At 36.7% G+C, this 24224-nt stretch overlaps 1 protein-coding gene across 15 annotated transcripts; it reads right to left on the reverse strand.

Annotated features, from left to right (window-relative positions):
• Positions 1-881: 881 nt before the first annotated feature.
• On the reverse strand, positions 882-23992 carry LOC113502598. Of its 15 annotated transcripts, XM_026884225.1 has the most exons (42): positions 23802-23992; positions 23307-23408; positions 22984-23177; positions 22367-22672; positions 21515-21725; positions 20889-21059; positions 20027-20149; positions 19548-19853; positions 19223-19399; positions 18740-18874; positions 18349-18657; positions 18079-18258; positions 17801-17935; positions 17409-17726; positions 17160-17333; positions 16710-16844; positions 16306-16623; positions 16050-16223; positions 15151-15285; positions 14746-15063; positions 14485-14658; positions 14010-14144; positions 13606-13923; positions 13350-13523; positions 12900-13034; positions 12496-12813; positions 12240-12413; positions 11765-11899; positions 11361-11678; positions 11105-11278; positions 10656-10790; positions 10249-10566; positions 9988-10161; positions 9138-9266; positions 8834-8983; positions 8299-8454; positions 7019-7149; positions 6240-6782; positions 5395-5583; positions 3513-3751; positions 3247-3423; positions 882-3170 (listed from the first exon to the last, which is right to left on the reverse strand). In XM_026884225.1, exons 1-42 carry the CDS (start codon positions 23866-23868, stop codon positions 2699-2701), a joined length of 8856 nt encoding a protein of 2951 aa, XP_026740026.1. In that variant the 5' UTR covers positions 23869-23992; the 3' UTR covers positions 882-2698. The 15 variants fall into 15 exon arrangements, with proteins under 15 accessions (XP_026740026.1, XP_026740037.1, XP_026740036.1 ...); XM_026884236.1 differs by lacking the exons at positions 16306-16623; positions 16710-16844; positions 17160-17333; XM_026884235.1 differs by lacking the exons at positions 16050-16223; positions 16306-16623; positions 16710-16844.
• Positions 23993-24224: the final 232 nt, after the last annotated feature.

Raw genomic sequence — 24224 nt, forward strand, 5'->3', positions numbered from 1 at the left:
TCGACATACTCGTAACATTTGAGTTTAAAGGATGGAGATGTGCATTCCGTGTCCTCATAATATCGGCTCTGTACTCGTATCACGTATGTCAACGGCTCGGCATCTTATTGTGAGTTGCTCATATCTTAGATGCTGTTTCTCAGTGCTATATCAGTTTTTGAATAAGAGTTGAATGTAAATACCACGAGGTCGTATGTTTGTAGACTGTATGGTATGGTATACTGAAATACTCGTGTATGGTTGTATTGTTGCAGTTTTTAATACATTCGAAACCGTTTTCTATTGGTTTTTTTACTGGAATTCGTGATTAATTGTGATATTTTTATACAATATGATGAATATACATTCTGTTGCTTTTAATTACGGTGGAAAGAGCAACAGAATGGTATTTTTATCTCGGACTTTACTCACCATGAATGATGGTTTATTTCAGGAACATTTATGAATGTGTGCGTAATGGTCTGTCAGGGCAAAATGAAATGCAATGAATAACTTTCTTTCTTATTTTATTCTAAATAATAACGTAACTATTAAATTCTAATTACATATTTTGACAAAACCGTAGAGAATCACAAAATAATTGAGAAAATTTAATTTGGTATAAACTTAAATAAAATATTTATCATAGATACAGCTATTTATAAATTAAATCAACAAAAAGTTTTTGTTACTATGATTACTTACATTGTTATTTATTATTTGGCATCATTAGTCGAACGCATTGACAAAATAACAATCAATTCATGATTTTTGGACCTAATTTCTTAAAAGTTCAATAAATGTTAGAAAATCTACCTTATTTCTTAAAGCTTGATTGAATATGTTTAAAACACAATATTATGAAGGATCAAAAATTAAAATATATCTATGTATTCTAATAATTTTGGCTTTATTCTGGTTTAGTTTGCTACTTTCATCCGGTTTTCGTACATTCAATTCAGGTAGCGTATCACGTGCAGTCATTTTACATGACTAGAATTATTTGACAACAATGGAATAATTCTTAGTCTAAACATCAAGATTTTTTTACTCTGTAGCGGCTAAAAATAGTGATCGAATTTTGTTACTCCACAGCACTCTAAATACAAAAAAAAATGTAAGTTGCAGGGGAGTTTACAGAGCAGGTCTTGCCAATATTTAAAAATGAGGAGCGTTACTTTTAATACTAAGTGATAAGGAGAAGAATTCGATTATAAATTTAAGATTAAAGAAGCCGCTGAAGCAAGTTTTCGCAAGTAAAATATTATATTACTTAACACCATACATGAATGTGAACTATGTAAGCACATGAAAACAACAGAAATATGTTCACCTAAAAAATCTTCCTAATAACCACAAATACTGAGAAAAAGTAATTCTATATTTGTATATTCCTTTGTATTTGTAATTAGGACGCGTTGGTAGAGGCTTCATCGCTAAATAGTCTAAACACGAGTTACTATGTCGTAAGTCATGATAGTGTCTAGGAAGTGATGTAAACCTTACATTTGTCAAAACAATATATTAACATCAGTACCACGAAATTATGTAAGCGTTTTTTCAGTCACAATGCTCTTTACACCTATATTTCTTTATGGAATGTTATGTCATCAAAAAAATATAATGTATTGATTCTAAATTATGCATCGACGTAGTTTTTTGTTTGAATTTTATAACAATAGTAATGTTTAGTCTTACAGGATGAATGATGACAGCAATTACTATCCGTTTTGGAGTTTAGAATGATAGAGCGCGACTCAACAGGCTGGGGGCGTACTGGATGATCCATGCCTCGCACTTTTTATCAACCGTGTTCGAAAATGTCACAGATACTATCTCAAGTGCGCCTTGAATATTAAATCCTATATGTAGGTAACATTAAAAAAACGGTCCACCGAAGGATAACTGTAAATACGAGTTTAGTCATAATATTGGTACATGTTTGTGTCTGTTCGCTATGTTGGTCTCCAAAACTCGTCCGACCAGTGGAAAGATCCTAATGTATCCGATTACACCCAACAACACTACCTCTCGTTTATTCTAGACTTGTAAAGTTTTAGGACAGTCGTGTTTTAAATAAAATCGCTTGCGGCCTATTTGTTCACAATGGCAATAAATAAAACATGACAGAATAACAATATATAGGATGTGAGCGTATTTTTAACCGTTCAAACCGCCGAAAGTAATTAGTGTGCACTAGCGTATGTTGTCGAACTATATTTCTATCGACTAAACAACATTATTGACTTTCAAATGCGTTTTCCAACGGCATAAAATAACAGGACGAAATCGCAAACAACTTTTCTAAAAGCCTTTCTCGAGTACACTTGTTTATTGTAGAGATCTTAATAAATTACTTTAGGAAGTGTGATACCATCTGAAGGTGGGACTCAAATAGGACAATGCCTCTCAAAGTTCCAAATTTGGTTTAATAGTCTCATTAAAAAGAAGCAGGTCTATTTTTGGGTTCGTCATTCAACATTTTGATGGTTAATATAAGTAGTTTTCTAGTTGTACTTTTAAATGTAAATAAAAAATGAGGTTATGATTAATATTTTGTATATTTATTATAAAAAAAAGAGTTCGATTACTTTATCACTATCACGATCAGCAATGTTGTGTTTGTTTCTTAAATATTTGAACAACTTTTGCTTTTAGAGTCTGTAGACTTGTCCATGTACCTTGTCCTGACCAAGTCTGTAGAAGATAGAAAAAGTTCTTAAAACTTATAAATTTCGTAGCCGGACTGAGAACTATTGTCAGTATCGTCTTCTACGTGTATAATCTTTTCAACGTTTTCGTTGAACGTCACAACAGATTTTCTTGGTGTTTTACTAACTTCACCAACTTCGCCAAATTCGTCATCCGATTCTTCAGCATCTTTTAGCTTGTCTATAGATTGGATGACTATTGGAACATTAATTTCAGGCATCGAAATATCAAGGATGGCTTCGAGAGGGGGAGCTGTTGGCTCTGATCTCGATGGAACTGGTTCAACTGTGACCGCTTCAATAGGAGCGTCTAACATTTCTTGTAGCCTTCTTTCACTTTTTTTCAGATCATCAATGTTTAACCTCGGTTGCAAGGGAACTGGCGGGATTTCGGCAGGCTTCGACAGGTCACCGAGTGACTCATTCCTTGATGCTATACTGTTCTTGTCACTGAATTGGTCGTAGCTTTTGTTTTTCCTCCTGTGTATGAAAAGGTAAATCAGCGTGTGTTTTATAAAACATGTACAAGAGCGCATTTAAATAACAGTTGACTTACCATCTAAGGTAGTACCAAACGGCTATTAGCACCATTAGTATAAAGAGTAGAATGCTAAGAGCTATGGTAGAAGCCAACAGGCCATTGTTACGTTGTATCACGATAATATCTTCGAGATGATCTTCTAGAGATACTGTACTTATTACATTCACAATTTCTGAATTGCTGTTTATGTTTCTGCAAAGATAATGTATATTTTGTTATCATGACCTTTAAAATAACTAACTGAACTGTATAATAAACTTATTTTTTCTTAAAATACTTACTCAACAAGCAGTTCTACTGCAACTGGTTCTCTGCTGATCAACCCATACACATAAAGTTGCAGGCTTGCTCCTGAATCTTGACGGCCGGGGTCTGCATCCTCAGATATTACTTCTGATCTCAAGGTTTTAACATCATAACCGACAGCTGCACTTAACCGTTCCAAAATACTAGCTTCTTGATCTAGGAAGGAATTTTTTACCGTCACTACAGCAATATTGTTCGCAGTTAACAGTTTTACCTAGAAATAAAAATATTATCATGACATCTGCGTATGGGAGAGTGAAGAAATATGAGGTTAACGCACTGGAAACAACATATCATACTAAGCGCGCAAGCTAATAAAATTTAAGGTCACTAACTTGTTCCGAATCATACATAGGTAGGTTTGAGTGTCATTAGAATAAACTATGTTATGATACTTGTGATTTAGTTATTTAATTTTGATGGTATAAAATTATAAGCGTTTTATGTTTTAATTAAATGTGGTAGAACTACTTTTATATTAACAGGGTATAAATCCATCCGGCAGGCTTGTTAACAGCGTCCGAGCAGCCTTTCGTCGGCTTTGTGTACCATTGATTGGCTACTCCAAAAAGTTTATCGCGTGTAATAAAGTTTTAAGAAAAATGTGTCTGATTTCAAATTACGAAAAGTTGAACTGACTTTTTGGTTAAAAAAATACAACACAAACGTGTGTTGTATGTTTGTTTGTATTTGGAATACCTTGCTGAGGACACGTTAATTGAAGATGATATCATCACATGAACACTAAGACGGAAGAGTTTGAAGAAAAATGAGTTTCTTTTAATGCTCAAATGAACTGAGATGTATGTACAAATATTTTTGTAAAAACTTTACAATAGAACGTTTAAAAATGTAATGGCCTATAAAACTGGATAAAAGCAATAAATAACTTTTGAAGACGTTTTTCTCTACAGAGACTTACATTTTACTTTAAATTAATGGCAAGAGTTTCTTACACGACGTTATGTTACGAGAATCTTACTGTGTATATTTTGTATCAAGGGATGAAACGAATGCAATTTAAATAGAGAAAAAAATATCATACGAATACCGGTCAATATCAGGGCTTAACGATCATAAAAAAAAGGATGTATTTAAAAGATTGTAAAATTGTTTGTTTTTAAAACTTCCGCTTCGTATAAAACCTTGATTTGTGATAACAGTGACTCAACGACGATAACTTAACCTTGAGTCAAATGATAATTAATTGGATACTAAGACGCGTATTTTTCTTAATCACCAAATCAAGTTTAGCGACAATTTATTAAAGGAAGGCTATGGCTACTGGCTACCTTACTTTAATAGATAGTTTTATTTTTCGACTCTGATGTTACAGATACTCCGTTGTATCTACAGTAAGTAAGATATTTTGTAAAAGCCTAAAAGCTTTCAGTAGAGAATGAACATCGTGTACACTCAGTAGTATTGTAAAGCTAGGATTTACATACATATCAGTGCATAAATTTAGTATGTTTTCGTATCCATCTCGAACCAATTTTTTTTTAATGTGTCGGATTTCAAACTACTCCGTAAAAGATGTGCGTATTATGTACCAGCACATAATATTGTTTAATTTAATGTTATAAATCAATTCCAATTGTACATTCATACGGTCTTAGATTTCGTTCCCGTAGTGAGTTGCTGAACGTTCAATCAAATATGAAGATGCAGGTATTTTTCAATTAGTCATGACTTTAAAAAGAATACAAAGGTATCATCATCATTATTTAAAATCGTCTAATAACTATTTGTGAGAATACATTTATGTTTATATGCTACTTAATGATCTTGTTTGCCGCAAACTACCTCTCACAAAGTATCACTAAACATGTCTCGTTAAATAACATAAATAATTACCACAAGTTGTATTGATCCAGAGTTTCCTTCTCCGTTGCGGTCGGTAGCATGCACGGTAAGTATTTGGTTGTTCACGAGGCTCGCAGAACTTTGTACGTGCACAAAGCCCGTGGTAGGAGCCACCGCTAATACGCTCTCGGAACTCCAGTACCGCAGCTTGGCATTCCATCCTATATCCGCGTCCGTTGCCTGTTTTGTAAATAAATGTGATTTTAGATTTGTAGATAACAATTATACTTTTCCTATTATTGCGCAAATAACGCAATGTATTGAGCTTTCTACATTCCATGTCATTTTGCTTATGATAAAAGTTACTGCAAGCGTTTATAATAAGAAATTTCGGGTCACTGATTTCTAAGGTATGCTGACGTAAGATTTTGTTTCTTTTTAATCAAATCCGCAATAAGTTTTGAGATTTTGAATACCTGTTAGCAGACAACCCTGACTTAGGTTGACTATCGAGTGTCGTTGACATTAGAATGACATAAACCGTTGTTTAAAAAAATTACGATGTTGCTAAACAGTAATTAATTAGACAGACGAGATTGATTGAATATAATGTGGCTCATATTGAAAAATTCAATACCTATTATTTTATGTGGTAAGTTGGGTAAGGAAGGTGGAGGATCACTGAATATAAAGTGACCTCTTTTATAATATCGCATTGGGCGGCAATGACTCAGTCAGTAGAGACAGTTTTATATTTTTAAATAAACCTCTTTTTCGACGTGAATCATGTTACAACGTGGGAACCTTAAGTAAAATATAAATGCAAGACACACAGTTTACGACTTTCAATGTTCATGTCGGAGATATACGAAACATTTTGGATAAAATAAACTCACCTTTAGCTCAGCTAAGGAGCGAGGTAATATTCTCTCTTCGAGCTCATCAATGGGGTATCCTACTGCAATAGGTTCGTGTTCCTTTCCGACAAATATCGGATCGTTATCGTTGATATCGTTAACTATTAGATTCACTAAGCTTCGCCTTGAGTTGTACGGTATTGAATCCGTAAGAATCCAATTTTTCGTCCCGTAGTCGATTTCGCTGAACCAATCTGTTCGCTCTGATCGTTTTGTACGTATATTGTTGTCGCTCTCGCAATGTAATATTAGTTCTACTTGAACTTGCGATAGAGTCATGAAAGCTATGGATGGGTGTTCTCTATCAATGACTCTGGCGTGAAGTCCGTTATCATCGACAAATAGCCAGTCTTGATCAGACGGGTACAGGCTATTTAGAGTGAAATGACAGCCGGCGTGTAGCGTTGGCTGAAGAACAACCAATTTATTGTGTGGCTCTTCCTCGTCTCTGTCCAAAGTGATTAGCGGCGGCACCACAATTTCATCACCACATGTCGTGATAGCTTGCACTGTTAGATGAACCTGTGGAAAAATACAAATATAACAATTTGTTTCATGGATGAGCCGTTATGAGGCTAAATCAATATCCCGTACAGTATCCCATTCGTGTTTTATTGCGCTTAATAAAAATAAAAATGTTTAGAACAAAGTAATAATAGCCTCTTTTACTTGTCAAAACACTTGCAGTAGACTATTACGACGTCAATTGCATTCTCACTAAAACTAACACGAACACTATATACTTATAAAAGTCATACCGTGGCTGTGGCCGTAGCTTCTGTAGTATCTGTAGTGGCAATAACTCGGAAAGTGTACACCCCGCTGTTGGCTGGGGCAGACAAAAACAGTTCACCCTCATTGTTTATTGAGAGACGAGACTGAAGATGTGCTGGAACAATATGAGATTTTTTATTACCAAATGATTACCAAACTAGAAAATATAAAATTTTACGGTGCATTTCATTTGCCTTTGCAGAGGTGAAGGTCTCTGACCTATCATATTCAAATCTTGTTTTCAAGTAAAAAGTGCTACGATGAGTCACATGCACCTATACATTTGTTAGCGCCTAAAAATGTTTTCTAACGGTCGCTCAGCAGACCATCATTGCTTGCAAAGAATTAAAGGCGCGCTCAAAGAAAAGCACGTTGATACCCGGTAAACGACATGTGTTGAAATGTAAATAAGACTAACTAAACGATTTTTTTTTAATATAGAGAGATATAAGAAATATTAACAAATAAAAAAATCTCGATAGCGCTTAATTCTTTACTGTTACCTACTTATATAACTCATATCAATAAAAAATATAAAAAAAGGAATGAAAAAATGGAACTATTTTCTTTTATATTCCGCCTAAAATAATTATTGTGATAAAAAGTCTTCATTGTAAATTATTCTAAAGGAAATCTATTGTTAAGGTTTTCATTTTAGTCAGCGTAATTTGATTATAACCGCACCTTGAATATTTTACCCCTAAAAATTAATGTGGTTACGATATTTACAAGTTCTACACAATCCAGGGATAAAATATATTTCACTTAGGAGCAATAAATTCTCCAAGGATACCTACTTAAGTTGAATTTCAATCAGGAATATTATAATATCTGTCTCGAACAATTCAAACAGTAGGAAGATATTGTTATTAACATACAGATTCCGTGAATCAGATTTGTGAAGTTTGATCCCTTGAGATATAAATACAAAACAAGGCACCGTTTTCGTTCACTATTCCTGCCATTTTTTGTAGACTCCATACATAAAAGATTATTTTTTAGTTACAAATTGAAACGAGTTTTTTAATACTTCGATGTTTCGTAAGATGAAAACTTCTTTAGCGCAACACTTAATCATTAGCGCAATTAATAAATATTTTAGTGTGCCACATAAAAGATAGTAGTGATAGTTAACTGCAATTCACGGAAAATTATTCCAAAACATTAAAAAATACACAAACTTAATATTAAAGTTTTCTCTTCTGCCGGCACTCCTGGAGTGCAAACCGTTGTTGTTTCTATGATCCTGTGCCACAATGCTTACCGTTGAGGTCAGACAGTGAGTAAGTGATTGGTTCCTCGTTGTCACTAGTTGCCAACACTCTGCCAATGATGCCAGTCTGCACGATCTCCACAGATACCGCATAGGAATCCGAAGTGAAGGTAACTGTAGGTGGCGGTGCAGGAACAGGGTCTGTTTCTGGTATTATCAAAAGGGATGATTAGAGGATAAATATATAAGTTGGTATTTTTTTGTGGCGACCTAAAGGCTGCCTGAAGGGTATCGGTTCAGTTAAGTATGCTGGAATAATTTCTTGGATACACATTATAGTAGTGCTGCAATGTGTAGTTTGTATTCTTTCGTGATAGTAACGAAATAATTAATAAACCGTTTACTTTGTTTTATAGCAGAAAGTCAGTACACAAATTGCTTGAGAGAAATACTTTAAAGGAAAACATATTTTGTATCTATTAGAAAAGTGCAGCTGAAAACATTACTTTTTATCCTCGAAGCTAAATATGTAATCAGACAGTAACATTATCTTTGATAGTCTAACAATTATATACATGATAAGTACCTCCAACGTTAAGGAGAAGCACTGCTCTAGCTGTGCCAGCACGAAGTTCAAGGTCCACTCGTGTGATTTCAGCTGGGAGGTTCAGCGATCCCTGCGCTTTTACTGTCACCATCCCATTCGTCGCGGTAGCCTCGAATAAACCTGAATGTTCTGTGAATAATCAGAGTGAAATATAGTATGTACCCTTAATATTCGAGTAGTAGGGGAAAATCTTACTATATCCTTAAAACTCTGATCAGACTAGGAAGAGATCAATTAAACATAGCTTTTATGTAATACATACTTATGAACAGATTCTACTTACCTCCAATTATAGTCACAGTAGTTCCATCAAATCCCGAGACTATAATATCCTCATGATCGACTTGACCGTCTTGAATACTGCCGCGATATAGAACTTTTTCGAATGTCAAATTTTCCCCTGACTGCGATCCTGTGGGGATACAAAACACACACTATATGAATACCAATGAGGTTGAGAGCTCGTTTCGAATAAGAGTGAATATCTATCTAAGAATAGACCTATTAAACGAAAACCACAGTAGTACAGAATTCTGTAAAAATATGATGTACATTAAAGTTAAATGGTATGATCCTGAAATAAAAAATACACATCATATTGCCGACGACACGATGTTTCAATAAAAGAAATGTCTGAAAAGTAATATTCTTGAAATTAATAGTAGCACAGCAAAATTAACAAATGTCATGAAAAACTGTAGATTTAGAAAACCTTTTTCTAACGAAGAACACAAAACGAAAGAAGCATAACGTAAAAATAAAATCGTCGTTGTCAAAGAAAGTAAAAAGGATTTTTTTGGAAAATGATCACTTTCCCGGTATCCGGTCTACATACAGTTTTGTACCTTACATCATCATTCGTGAATATCGAACGTTATATAAATGTTGTTGCATCATTTTCTTCTTAGCTGTAAACTGCAAAGGTTTTGTAAGGTTAGGTTAGTAATAAAGACTATTATAATTATTAATCACGAATTTGGAAGGCTGATTATGATTTACGAATTATTATGTCTGTAAAAACAATGATTAATAAAGCTATTCAAATCTTACGATTTAGAATACAATTGCTAGCAAAAGAAGTAACATAATCGCAAAAAAGAATTCCGTCCGAAATATTTAACACATTTGCATACCATCCGGTAAAGAAATGACGATTGCAGCACGAGCTGTGATGCTTCCAGGTCTTTCAGCCTTAATGGTGAACACGAGCTGCTGATTGCTAATGAGCACCGCCTCTGGTATACCACTTTGGACAACCAAGGTTGCCACATTCTGGGCTGGGACCACACGGAACCATTGCGCATCAGCTGTAACAATTCAATCATCAGTTGGTGTAGTTTACTCGGTTACATGAATAATCAAGTATTTGAGTAAGAACCAGGGCTTACGCTTACCTCCTTCCAAACTAAAGTGGACTCCTTCTTCGAATCCTTCCGACAAAACGATTCGTGAATCCATAGAAAGTCCACTAGTGCCGTACGATCCTGTGTAATAGACCGCATCAAAGCCTAGTTGGACGGCTGGGTTTTCGTCGTTCTCCGTGATCACGTCGAGCACGATGGTGGCAAACGTGGTAGCGGTCTCCGGTAACGACGCTCGGATGTCGAGCACAATGGTACCGCTTGCTGGTATCAAGTCGGCGGGGATGGGGGTTGGCAATTGTAAATTGATAACGGGTCCGTCATTCGGAATCGTGAAGTATTCAGAAAGTGCTGAAAGCATAAAACGATTTGGTTAATAGTTGGCGAAAGTAAAGCAATTTATTTGTATGTATATAGTTACGATTTGTTATGATTTTTACCTCCGTATAAAGCCAACTGGACGTCATTCGTGTACCCATCGGTCAGTCTTATCGGCATTAGATTCACCACGTTGTTTTCTATGGACCCTACGTAAGAAACTCTTTCAAACCCGATGGTCGAGGTTTCCAGATTGTCTGCAAATATAGTTAGGGTGTTTTGTTACATAAAGTGAGTTGCCGCATTTAAAGACATGGTTGCACTGACAATGAAGTTTGCTGATGTTTCTCTAATTATTACTTGCTTGTACCGTGAAGGGTGTCGCTTCTTTCGGTTTGCTCGCTTTTTTACGAAACTACGACATTGTTTACTTACAAACGCAACAAAAATGAGCTAGATTATTTCAACGAATTCCACGCATGTACTTTTATGAGATTAAATTTTGGTTTATAAACAACCAATCTTTATAAAACACTGAAATGCCATTTTTATGTTATTTGTAAGATCATACCATCTGGCAGAGAAATGACGACCGTAGCTTGGGCTGTGATGCTCCCAAGTCTTTCAGCCTTAATGGTGAACACGAGCTGCTGATTGCTAATGAGCACCGCCTCTGGTATACCACTTTGGACAACCAAGGTTGCCACATTCTGGGTTGGGACCACACGGAACCATTGCGCATCGGCTGTAACAAATCAATCATCAATCAGTGTACTCGTTTACATGAATAATCAAGTGTTTGAGTAAGAACCAGGGTTTACGCTTACCTCCTTCCAAACTAAAGTGGACTCCTTCTTCGAATCCTTCCGACAAAACGATTCGTGACTCCATGGAAAGTCCAGTAGTGCCGTACGATCCTGTGTAATAGACCGCGTCAAAGCCTAGTTGGACGGCTGGGTTTTCGTTGTTCTCCGTGATCACGTCGAGCACGATGGTTGCAAACGTGGTAGCGGTCTCCGGTAACGACGCTCGGATGTCGAGCACAATGGTACCGCTTGCAGGTATCAGGTCGGTAGGGATGGGGGTTGGCAATTGTAAATTGATGACGGGTCCGTCATTCGGAATCGTGAAGTACTCAGAAAGTGCTGAAAGCATAAAACGATTTTTTTTAATAGGTAGCGGAAGTAAAGCAATTTGTTTGTATATAGTTACGATTTTTTATGATTTTTACCTCCGTATAAAGCCAACTGGACGTCATTCGTGTATCCCTCCGTCAGTGTTATCGGCACTAGATTCACCACGTTGTTTTCTATGGACCCGACGTAGGAAACTCTTTCAAACCCGATGGTCGAGGTCTCTAGATTTTCTGCAAATAAAGTAAATGCTGTTTTGTTACATAAAGCAACTTGCCGTATTTTATAAAGGCATGGTTGCATTGACAACGACGTCTGCTGGTGTTGCTTTTATTATTACTTGCTTTAACAGTCAAGGGTGTATCTTCTTTCGTTTTGTTTGGCTTCCTACGAAACTCCGGCATTTATTACTTAAGAAGGCAACATATACGAGCTAGATTTCCTCAACGAATTCTAGGCATGTTCGTTTATGACATTCTATTTTGGTTAACAAACAAAAAATCGTATTGGCGACATGACAATCTCTTATGATACACTGAAAAAATAGTTTTTATTTTACTTTTAGAATCATACCATCCGGAAGAGAAATAACAATTGCGGCTTGGGCTGTGATGCTTCCAAGTCTTTCAGCCTTGATAGTAAACACGAGCTGCTGGTTGCTTACGAGCACCGCTTCTGGTATACCACTTTGGACAACCAAGGTTGCCACATTCTGGGTTGGGACTACACGGAACCATTGCGCATCGGCTGTAATAAATCAATCATCAATCAGTGTACTCTTTTACATGAATAATCAAGTGTTTGAGTAAGAACCAGGGTTTACGCTTACCTCCTTCTAGACTAAAGTGGACTCCTTCTTCGAATCCTTCCGACAAAACGATTCGTGAATCCATTGAAAGTCCACTAGTGCCGTACGATCCTGTGTAATAGACCGCATCAAAGCCTAGTTGGACGGCTGGGTTTTCGTCGTTCTCTGTGATCACGTCAAGCACGATAGTGGCAAACGTGGTAGCGGTCTCCGGTAATGACGCTCGGATGTCGAGAACAATGGTACCGCTTGCAGGTATCAAGTCGGCGGGGATGGGGGTTGGCAATTGTAAATTGATGACGGGTCCGTCATTCGGAATCGTGAAATATTCAGATAGTGCTGAAAGCATAAAAACGATTTCGTCACTAAATGACGGCACAAGAGCCATTTCTTTTTATTTAGTAATGAGTTGTGATAATTGTTACCTCCGTATAAAGCCAATTGGATGTCGTCCGTGTACCCCTCAGTCAGTCTTATAGGTACTAGATTTACCACGTTTTTTTCTATGGACCCGACGTAAGATACTCTTTCAAACCCGATGGTCGAGGTTTCTAGATTTTCTGCAAATATAGTTAGGGTGTTTTGTTACATGAATTAAGTTTCCGCATTAAAAGACATAATTGTATTGACATCGACGTTTGCTGATGTTTCTCTAATTATTACTTGCTTGTACCGTGAAGGGTGTCGCTTCTTTCGGTTTGCTCGCTTTTTTACGAAACTACGACATTGTTTACTTACAAACGCAACAAAAATGAGCTAGATTATTTCAACGAATTCCACGCATGTACTTTTATGAGATTAAATTTTGGTTTTTAAACAACCAATCTTTTATAAAACACGGAAAAGCCGTTTTTATGTTATTTGTAAGATCATACCATCTGGCAGAGAAATGACGACCGCAGCTTGGGCTGTGATGCTTCCAAGTCTTTCAGCCTTAATGGTGAACACGAGCTGCTGATTGCTAATGAGCACCGCCTCTGGTATACCACTTTGGACAACCAAGGTTGCCACATTCTGGGCTGGGACCACACGGAACCATTGCGCATCGGCTGTAACAAATCAATCATCAATCAGTGTACTCGTTTACATTAATAATCAAGTGTTTGAGTAAGAACCAGGGTTTACGCTTACCTCCTTCTAGACTAAAGTGGACCCCTTCTTCGAATCCTTCCGACAAAACGATTCTTGAATTCATGGAAAGTCCACTAGTGCCGTACGATCCTGTGTAATAGACCGCATCAAAGCCTAGTTGGACGGCTGGGTTTTCGTCGTTCTCCGTGATCACGTTGAGCACGATGGTGGCAAACGTGGTAGCGGTCTCCGGTAACGACGCTCGGATGTCGAGCACAATGGTACCGCTTGCAGGTATCAGGTCGGTAGGGATGGGGGTTGGCAATTGTAAATTGATGACGGGTCCGTCATTCGGAATCGTGAAGTACTCAGAAAGTGCTGAAAGCATAAAACGATTTTTTTTAATAGGTAGCGGAAGTAAAGCAATTTGTTTGTATATAGTTACGATTTTTTATGATTTTTACCTCCGTATAAAGCCAACTGGACGTCATTCGTGTATCCCTCCGTCAGTGTTATCGGCACTAGATTCACCACGTTGTTTTCTATGGACCCGACGTAGGAAACTCTTTCAAACCCGATGGTCGAGGTCTCTAGATTTTCTGCAAATAAAGTAAATGCTGTTTTGTTACATAAAGCAACTTGCCGTATTTTATAAAGGCATGGTTGCATTGACAACGACGTCTGCTGGTGTTGCTTTTATTATTACTTGCTTTAACAGTCAAGGGTGTATCTTCTTTCGTTTTGTTTGGCTTCCTACGAAACTCCGGCATTTATTACTTAAGAAGGCAACATATACGAGCTAGATTTCCTCAACGAATTCTAGGCATGTTCGTTTATGACATTCTATTTTGGTTAACAAACAAAAAATCGTATTGGCTACACAACAATCTCTTATGATACACGGAAAAAGTCGTTTTTATTTTACTTTTAGAATCATACCATCCGGAAGAGAAATAACAATTGCGGCTTGGGCTGTGATGCTTCCAAGTCTTTCAGCCTTAATAGTAAACACGAGCTGCTGATTGCTTACGAGCACCGCCTCCGGTATACCACTTTGGACAACCAAGGTTGCCACATTCTGGGTTGGGACCACACGGAACCATTGCGCATCAGCTGTAACAGTTCAATCATCAATCGGTGTAGTTTACTCTGTTAAATGAATAATCAAGTGTTTGAGTAAGAACCAGGGCTTACGCTTACCTCCTTCCAAACTAAAGTGGACTCCTTCTTCGAATCCTTCCGACAAAACGATTCGTGAATCCATGGAAAGTCCAGTAGTGCCGTACGATCCTGTGTAATAGACCGCGTCAAAGCCTAGTTGGACGACTGGGTTATCGTCGTTCTCCGTGATCACGTCGAGCACGATAGTGGCAAACGTGGTAGCGGTCTCTGGTAATGACGCTCGGATGTCGAGAACAATGGTACCGCTTGCAGGTATCAAGTCGGTGGGGATGGGGGTTGGCAATTGTAAATCGATGACGGGTCCGTCATTCGGAATCGTGAAGTACTCAGAAAGTGCTGAAAGCATAAAACGATTTTTTTTTAATAGGTAGCGGAAGTAAAGCAATTTGTTTGTATATAGTTACGATTTTTTATGATTTTTACCTCCGTATAAAGCCAACTGGACGTCATTCGTGTATCCCTCCGTCAGTGTTATCGGCACTAGATTCACCACGTTGTTTTCTATGGACCCGACGTAGGAAACTCTTTCAAACCCGATGGTTGAGGTTTCTAGATTTTCTGCAAATACAGTTTTGGTATTTTAGTTGTTTCTTAGGTTTACGCGAATGTTAGACATTGAAGTGAAACTACTTTTATGGAGTTCATCGCGGTTTAATTTTAGGTTTTAGTTTCCGACGTTTCGTCAGTATCATGGTCACAGGCAGACTGAGATGACGTTCGTCTTGACAGAAGATGTTGCTCGTTCTGCCTTCATTCCTTAAATAATTATTTGTGGCCCGACCTACGCAGTATGAGCTCACTATGTCTTGATGTCTTGTAGCGCTGCTCTTGGGTTTGGCCTTGACTTTATTTATTATTGGGTAGCAAGTAGGTGATATCTTTCAGCCATCTTCTCAATTGTAATCAGGGTGTTTTTTAATCTGAATAGCCTCGCGAAACATCCTAGGTAGGAATTTGGATTCTTTAGAAAGGAACTGTGGTTGGTGGAGTCTAATATAATGGCTGGAGCCTTAAGCATGTTTGGCGACCGCAGACTTCTTATGGTATTTTGTTACATAAAGCAAGTTGCCACATTTAATAATGGCATGGTTGCATTGACAACGATGTTTGCGGGTCTGTTTCTTATTATTACTGAAGGGTGAAAGTTCTTTCCTTTTCCTCGGCTTCTTACGAGATTCGTGATTTATGTACGCGACAAATGAGCTAGATTACTTCAACAAATTTCACGTACGTACTTTTCTGAGCTTAAATTTTGGTTTATAAACCACCAATCTTTTATAAAATACTGAAAAGCCATGTATATGTGATTTCTAGGATCTTACCATCCGGCAGAGAAATAACGACTACGGCTTGGGCTGTGGTGCTTCCCAGTCTTTCAGCCTTAATGGTGAACACGAGCTGCTGGTTGCTTACGAGCACCGCTTCTGGTATACCACTTTGGACAACCAAGGTTGCCACATTCTGGGTTGGGACTACACGGAACCATTGCGCATCGGCTGTAACAAATCAATCATCAATCAGTGTACTCTTTTACATGAATAATCAAGTGTTTGAGTAAGAACCAGGGTTTACGCTTACCTCCTTCTAGACTAAAGTGGACTCCTTCTTCGAATCCTTCCGACAAAACGATTCGTGAATCCATGGAAAGTCCACTAGTGCCATACGATCCTGTGTAATAGACCGCATCAAAGCCTAGTTGGACGGCTGGGTTTTCGTCGTTCTCTGTGATCACGTCAAGCACGATAGTGGCAAACGTGGTAGCGGTCTCCGGTAATGACGCTCGGATGTCGAGAACAATGGTACCGCTTGCAGGTATCAAGTCGGCAGGGATGGGGGTTGGCAATTGTAAATTGATGACGGGTCCGTCATTCGGAATCGTGAAATATTCAGATAGTGCTGAAAGCATAAAAACGATTTCGTCACTAAATGACGGCACAAGAGCGATGTTTTTTTAATTAGTAATGAGTTGTGATAATTGTTACCTCCGTATAAAGCCAACTGGACGTCGTCCGTGTACCCCTCGGTCAGTCTTATAGGTACCAGATTCACCACGTTCTTCTCTATTGACCCGATGTAAGATACTCTTTCAAAGCCTATGGTCGAGGTTTCTAGATTTTCTGCAAATATAGTTAGGGTGTTTTATTACATGAATTAAGTTTCCGCATTAAAAGACATAATTGTATTGACATCGACGTTTGATGATGTTTCTCTAATTATTACTCGCTTGTACCGTGAAGGGTGTCGCTTCCTTTGTTTTGCTCGCATTTTTACGAAACTACGACAATGTTTACTTACAAACGCACCAAAAATGAGCTAGATTATTTCAACGAATTCCACACATGTACTTTTATGAGATTAAATTTTGGTTTATAAACAACCAATCTTTTACAAAACACGGAAAAGCCGTTGTTATGTTATTTGTAAGATCATACCATCTGGCAGAGAAATGACGACCGCAGCTTGGGCTGTGATGCTTCCAAGTCTTTCAGCCTTAATGGTGAACACGAGCTGCTGGTTGCTAATGAGCACCGCCTCTGGTATACCACTTTGGACAACCAAAGTTGCCACATTCTGGGTTGGGACCACACGGAACCATTGCGCATTGGCTGTAACAAATCAATCAGTGTACTCGTTTACATTTATAATCAAGTGTTTGAGTAAGAACCAAGGTTTACGCTTACCTCCTTCTAGACTAAAGTGGACCCCTTCTTCGAATCCTTCCGACAAAACGATTCGTGAATCCATAGAAAGTCCACTAGTGCCGTACGATCCTGTGTAATAGACCGCGTCAAAGCCTAGTTGGACGGCTGGGTTTTCGTCGTTCTCCGTGATCACGTCGAGCACGATGGTGGCAAACGTGGTAGCGGTCTCCGGTAACGACGCTCGGATGTCGAGCACAATGGTACTGCTTGCAGGTATCAGGTCGGCGGGGATGGAGGTTGGCAATTGTAAATTGATGACGGGTCCGTCATTCGGAATCGTGAAATATTCAGAAAGTGCTAAAAGCATAAAACGATTTGGTTAATAGGTGGCGGAAGTAAAGCGATTTGTTTGTATGTAGTTATGATTTTACCTCCGTGTAAAGCAAACTGGACGTCGTCCGTGTACCCCTCGGTCAGTCTTATCGGCACTAGATTCACCAAGTTGTTCTCTATTGAACCGACGTAAGATACCCTTTCAAACCTGATGATCGGAGATTGCAAACTTTCTAAAAATAAGTTTTTGTAATAAGTACTCGTAAATCCTTACTGTTAACAATATATTTTCTTACACAGTTTGCACTAACAAACTGTGTAAGAAAATATATTGTTCTAAAGGTAACGTTCTATCAATCATTTAAGTATATTTCACCTTTTTTTATTTCAATGACAATGGCAGAATGGGCAGCATTCGCTCCTGGCTTTCTGGCGAGGACAGTTAATATGATATGTCCTCGATCGAGTAGTAGATCTTTTGGTAAAGATTCTTTAGTATCTATTTTGTACGAATTGGTATCAGAACCTGGTACCAATCGAAACAGGTCGGAGTGTTCTGTAATAGAATATTAAAATAAGATATAGCAGCAGACATATGAAACCATTTAGCAAGGTTATTTAATTGACTTATTAACACAATGATTACCTCCTTCCAAGTGGAACGTTACTGTGTCATCAAAGCCAGAAAATAAGGAAATTATTTCATCAAATTGTAATACTTCCGTGTCAGCATTATAAATACCCACATAATAAGCGTTAGTGAATACAGGATGCACAATTTCCTGTTCTACAATGTTAATAATTACACTTGTCCATACTGATGCAGCCCTTTCCCTTCTAGCTTCTATTTCCAACACTATAAATGGGCCTGGTATTGTATCAGTTGGTAAAGTTTTATCAAGAGCCAGTGATACTGTATTTTCCTCTACTGATCTTTGGAAATATGTTTCGTATTCTGAAATAAGTATATCGTTATATGAAGTAACTTTATAGAAAGTGTTCTTTGTTAAGTATTTATTTCGTTGTTATAACCTTACCCCCAGTTATTATAAATTCAGTGCCTGGAGCATATCCTGACGTTAGAACCACTTGATCCACTTCGAGTTCATTATTTTCATATTTTCCGAGATATGCGTTTTGTGAAAACGACATGATAGCCGTGTTTGTTAAATCTGCAGTCATAAAAAAAAATACATATATACTTTTGAGTACACGTACATTTAAGTCTCTTACATTATGTTGTGTTTTTTACTTTTTATAAAAGATTCTGGTGTAAAACCATTTTAGTTCTTACATTAAAATGTGGTACGAGAATAGGTTATTTTCCTCTTATAATATTATATCATGACTAGTTATTGAATACAGCAGATCGCGCAACTTGTTCTGGTCCTAAAAGGAGTTTTTAACGTTTTTAAGCGGTTTGATGAACCAGCTCGACTCGCGACATCAGAGTGAGTTTTACACGCACGAGACGATGTAACGAACTTAATTTACAAACTCAAAGAAAGTAATTAATTTACCCGGCGGGAATCTTATCACAATAACTGCGTGAGCACCAACAGTTAATGCTTTTTCTGCTAGAACATTGAACACCAAAACTTTCTCGTTGAAAATTACATCTTCCGGTATGTTTTCAGGACGCAAAGTCAACTGCATATCGTTGTCTTCCCCAGAAATTTGGAAATAGTTTGAATGCTCTGCAACATATAAGGTTATAAAGATATGTGGCAACAAATTTGTGAACAGTATAACAAATGCGTATGACATAATAACAGTTTAAAACAGTTCGGGTTTCTGAATCAGGGCAATTGATCTAGTATTTAGACCTCTGAACTGTTTGCTTACCTCCATCCAGCCTGAACTTCACGTATTTATCGAAACCCTGTATGAGGTTAATATTTTGTATATCTATTGTGTTTCCCAAGTATGTACCGTAGTAAATATTACGACTGAACACAGGTGTCGTATGGTCGGCCTTTATTATATCAAGAAGGATACTTGTGGTTGTCGTTATTGCGTTGACCCCCGATGCCGTGACGGTCAAATATATGAGGTTGTTTTCTAATATCACATTTTCGGGTATTGTTGGGTTTACATTCAATGTTACTTGACCGTTCTTCTCGTCGTTTAGAGTGAAGTGGGTTGAGAATTCTGAAAATTACATCAATAAAATAGAGCCGAAATTTCTATTATTTTTTTCCAATTCCATTATCATCAGTAAGATCTGTAACTATTAATGAAAGTAATTAAATAAAACAAGTACAGGCTAGAGGTATATTTAACCTATGAGTTCAATTAATAACTAACGGAAACAATAAACTTACCTCCATGAAGATCAAATTTTACTTTCTCGTCATAACCAACTGCTAGTCGAATATTTCCAAGAGCTATGTCATTGTTCTGAATACTTCCTCTGTAAGATGATTCTTCAAACATCAATTCTCTGGCTGTAATAGGTAAGGCAAGGGCACAGTCTAGACAAGTCTACAGAACTGTATAGGATAGGCTAGAGTGAGACACGATTAATAAAGAGAAATTGAAATATAGAGGAAAGTGAAAAGAGCAAAAGTAAGACGGCGCTGTATACAATTTGTATAATGGCAACATTATTAAAAACTTACCATGGATTTAACATAGAATATGGCATGAGTACTTACAGTTTACAACACATTTTTACAAGTAGGTACTACTGTGGTATTCGTTTGAAAGAATAATTATATTTCTTCCGTATTAATCATAATTAAAGGATTCTAAATTTTTCTTTACCGAAATACAAATACTTAATTACATATTAAATCATACCGGATATTTGATAATAAATGATTACCGGTCTTTACTATCTATCATTATAGTTCATATCGTTAAATCAGTAAAAAGTATTTGTATGTAATTCGTACTTACTGTCTTGAATTAGTCATTAGATTTGACGGCGTAATATTTTTTTTCAGATACACATTTTTTTCTGAAATTGTTTCTTAGAATGCCATTAAAAACTTGGAGTCGATTTGACCGGTTACATAAAATCTACGTTCGAAGATTTAGAGCTCAGGTTTTATTCTTCATTTGTGGCATTCTTTTTAACTGGGCAAGTCGACTTAAAGCAAAAACGACCTGGTTCCGGATTTTTAAAAGTGATAAATGCTTTAAAATGTTAACTAGTACCGTTAAACACTTCATTATAATTACCTTCAGGTAGTTGTATTATTATCGTGGCAGCAGTTCCTATAGTGTCTTCTCTTTCAGCTCTTACTTCAAAGAAGATGTACTGATTTGAGAACACACTGTCTGGTAGAGCAGTCTCCAGCCTAAGTGTTGCCGTGTTACCGTTTGTGTCGAGTTTGAAGTGGTTTGATAATCCTGAAATATAAAGAAAAAATGATATTTGAATGAACAATTTTGTGAAATATTATATTTAAAAGATCGTTACTAAGTGATTATGTTTTTAAGATAAAAAGGTAAGTATTTTGCTGAAAAATAAAAATAAATGAAAAAGCAAATATATGCACAGATGATTCAAGTGTGTTAATTCCAAATAAGTATTGTTAAAGAAGCATTTGCTATATTGAGCTTCTATAAATTTATAATTCTGTACGAATCTGTTAGGAAGTGAAGCATAATTTGTGTAACAACAAAAAGCGGGCTTCGTTTGGCATTTGAGAACCTGTCAAGCGTTACACTTGTTTATAATTCATGTACATTAATAGACAAAGCTATGTCACTATAACATTCTGGATAAGTATCGTTTTTAACGAGATATAGGGTGAATAATAATATATGTTGGATGCTACTCAATTACTAAACATTTTATTTACCTCCATATAAGAAGATGTCCACTTTATCATCAAAACCATTTTCCAGAACAATAGGTTGAGAAGGCACGATGGCGTTGTTATTGATATCGTAATTATGCTGATAAAACGTTTGAGAGAAACCCAATTCATCGGGCATCAAGAAATCCCTGTTGCCAGCGATGGTAATCATAGTTTCAGTTGTCAAAGGAGGATCTCCGGTTAAATCTTCGTCCTAAAAAAATAAACACATAATTACAAACATGATGGTTATTGTGATAACAGTGATTGATTTCATATTCCGATATTTGAGTTTTCTCGTTAGACAGACGTACAGACAAATACACGGTGATTTTTTAGTCCTCTTACAAAAGGAGCCCAGTTCATGTATCCGCCGTAAAATACCCCTAGGCGCGATTTTTTTTTATCGTCAACTAAGATAATAAGTACGAAGAAAAATTAAACTAGAAAAATCTGAAATATACTCTTAAAAATGATAAAAACGCTGCCGCCCGCGCCCCTCACCATTGTTACAAGGCTCGGAACGCGCTCGCAACAGGGCTGTGTTTCTAAAAAACTACGAATTGCATCATAATATTGAAAATTGCATTTTAAATATATTCAAATTTCATAAATACCTATTTTTTATCATGAACGTTCTACTCGTTGGATACATGAACTGGGCTGCTTTTGCAAGACGACTAAAAAATCACGGTGTAAATAATATATATACACAGAATTACAAGACAAGTACATTATTATAGGCTTGTTAAAAATACTTGTGACATTTAAATTAATAGGTAATCCTAACCTAAACGATGGATAAATAAGTATTTCTCGGTTAAATATGTGAAAATAAAAACAAATAATTCTTACGGTTGCAGTTATCCTCAAAACGATGTCCTCTGGAATACTTCTGATTAAAGTAGTAGTTCTTAACATAGCTTTGAATTCTTTTGGTCTCTCAGTTGGTACTACGCTCTGAATTTCAAAGTCTGGATTGTCTACTGTGAAATGTACTGCATTTGTAGTTAGATCTATATCACGAACCACAATTTCGTTACCGCAACCTGTTATCTCGTAGTATGGTGGCACTGGCGTTGAGATGGTATACACAACACCACTAGATGGTATAAATTCTGGGGCATTATTGTTCGTATCTACCACATCAATCCTGAATGTCTGAAAACATTGTCACTATACATAATGAAGTTCTAAAGGTAAATAAAGATTTACATTCAACGATCAGATAAGATTTTTTTGTTAAATCTAGTACAAAAATCTAGGTCGCGCTTGAAATATAGACCTTTGGGTCGTTGATGCCGTATATAGTTACGGCACTTAGTGTCAGCTGTTAAGATTTGTGCGAAAATATGTTTCATTTCTTTTACTCAATATTTTATAGGAACTTTAAATAGACGTTATGGAAATTTGTATCAGATACTAAGAAGGAAATAAAGTTAATTATTTATTTAAAATATCAATACCCATACCACAGTTAGGCTTGTTTGTGGACTTCCTGGAGCACATGTGAATGTAACATCGGCTGATATGAACGTGGCCGTTTCATACTTCTCGTAATCTCCATAGTTGTGATTTGTAACAACTACCACTCGATTATTTTCAAAGGTTATCACGATGTACGGAGTTCCACCCAGATCTACGCCATAATTAGGGATCTGCATACCTGAAAATTTGTAGTTAGATTTTTGGTCCAAAACCTACTTCTACTCCTTAGTTCAATATATTTCCTCTAGCAATATTCTATTAAAGAAATTATATATGGATGTAATCTTCTAAAATGAGTCTTTCTTACCTATGATATTTGTTGTACCGGTGTCAATAATTGTGCCTCTGTCTACATCTCTAAAACTAGTCAGAAATAGAGTCGGAGTGATGGCCCCTGTGACTGCACATCCTAAAATTAATGTTTGGTGACTTTAATTTTCAGTAAAGACTTGTTGTTGTGACGAGTTTTATACAAAGGACAAATTATAGTTATTTGTATTGAAGTAGGTATGTTAAACCAGGAAGTACGGCATTAAGTATTGTTTTGCTGGTGTATAAATATACAAAGAAGGTCTTGATAAAGTATTTCTGTGGATTAAGAGAAATTGCGACACATACATTTGAGATATTTGTTATATTCTTGGGGACACTATATACTGTATATCTTATAAAGAATGTGTTATTCATTAAGTAACCCGATGAAAAGAAATTTCTATGAAAAAAATGTGTAAAGTTCGTGTGTTCATTGAAAAAATGAGTGAATTTATCAAAAATAATATAGGTAACGTAATTTCTGACTTACCATAGCTGCAGTTGATGCATGCTAGCAGTACAGTTGTAAATAAAACGCTTTTTCTCCGAACCCCCATCCTTGCTATATCTTATTTGTGCGTAGTTGTGTACATTCCTAAAAGTTGTGCAATGTCTTGGTATTACTCACACTGCACCTTGACAATTCACTGAACATTCGTGGCCACACTAACTTACCTGTAACACTTTAAAAACCGATTCATAAAAGCTTTAATCGCTCAGTAAATATAAGTTAGTTAATACTTTGTGGCCAATCACTTAAACTGCACACCCGGAAAATATTTGTTTTAAGTATACGTGAGATATACAAAAAACTTCACAAAGAACTGAATTTTTGTTGATAAATATCAATGAATGTTGATGATTACAATATCTAGGTATTGATATCTGAACGAAAATATCCTGATAACAATGT

This window comes from Trichoplusia ni, chromosome 17, assembly GCF_003590095.1.
Source record: "Trichoplusia ni isolate ovarian cell line Hi5 chromosome 17, tn1, whole genome shotgun sequence".
Taxonomy (NCBI): domain Eukaryota; kingdom Metazoa; phylum Arthropoda; class Insecta; order Lepidoptera; family Noctuidae; genus Trichoplusia; species Trichoplusia ni.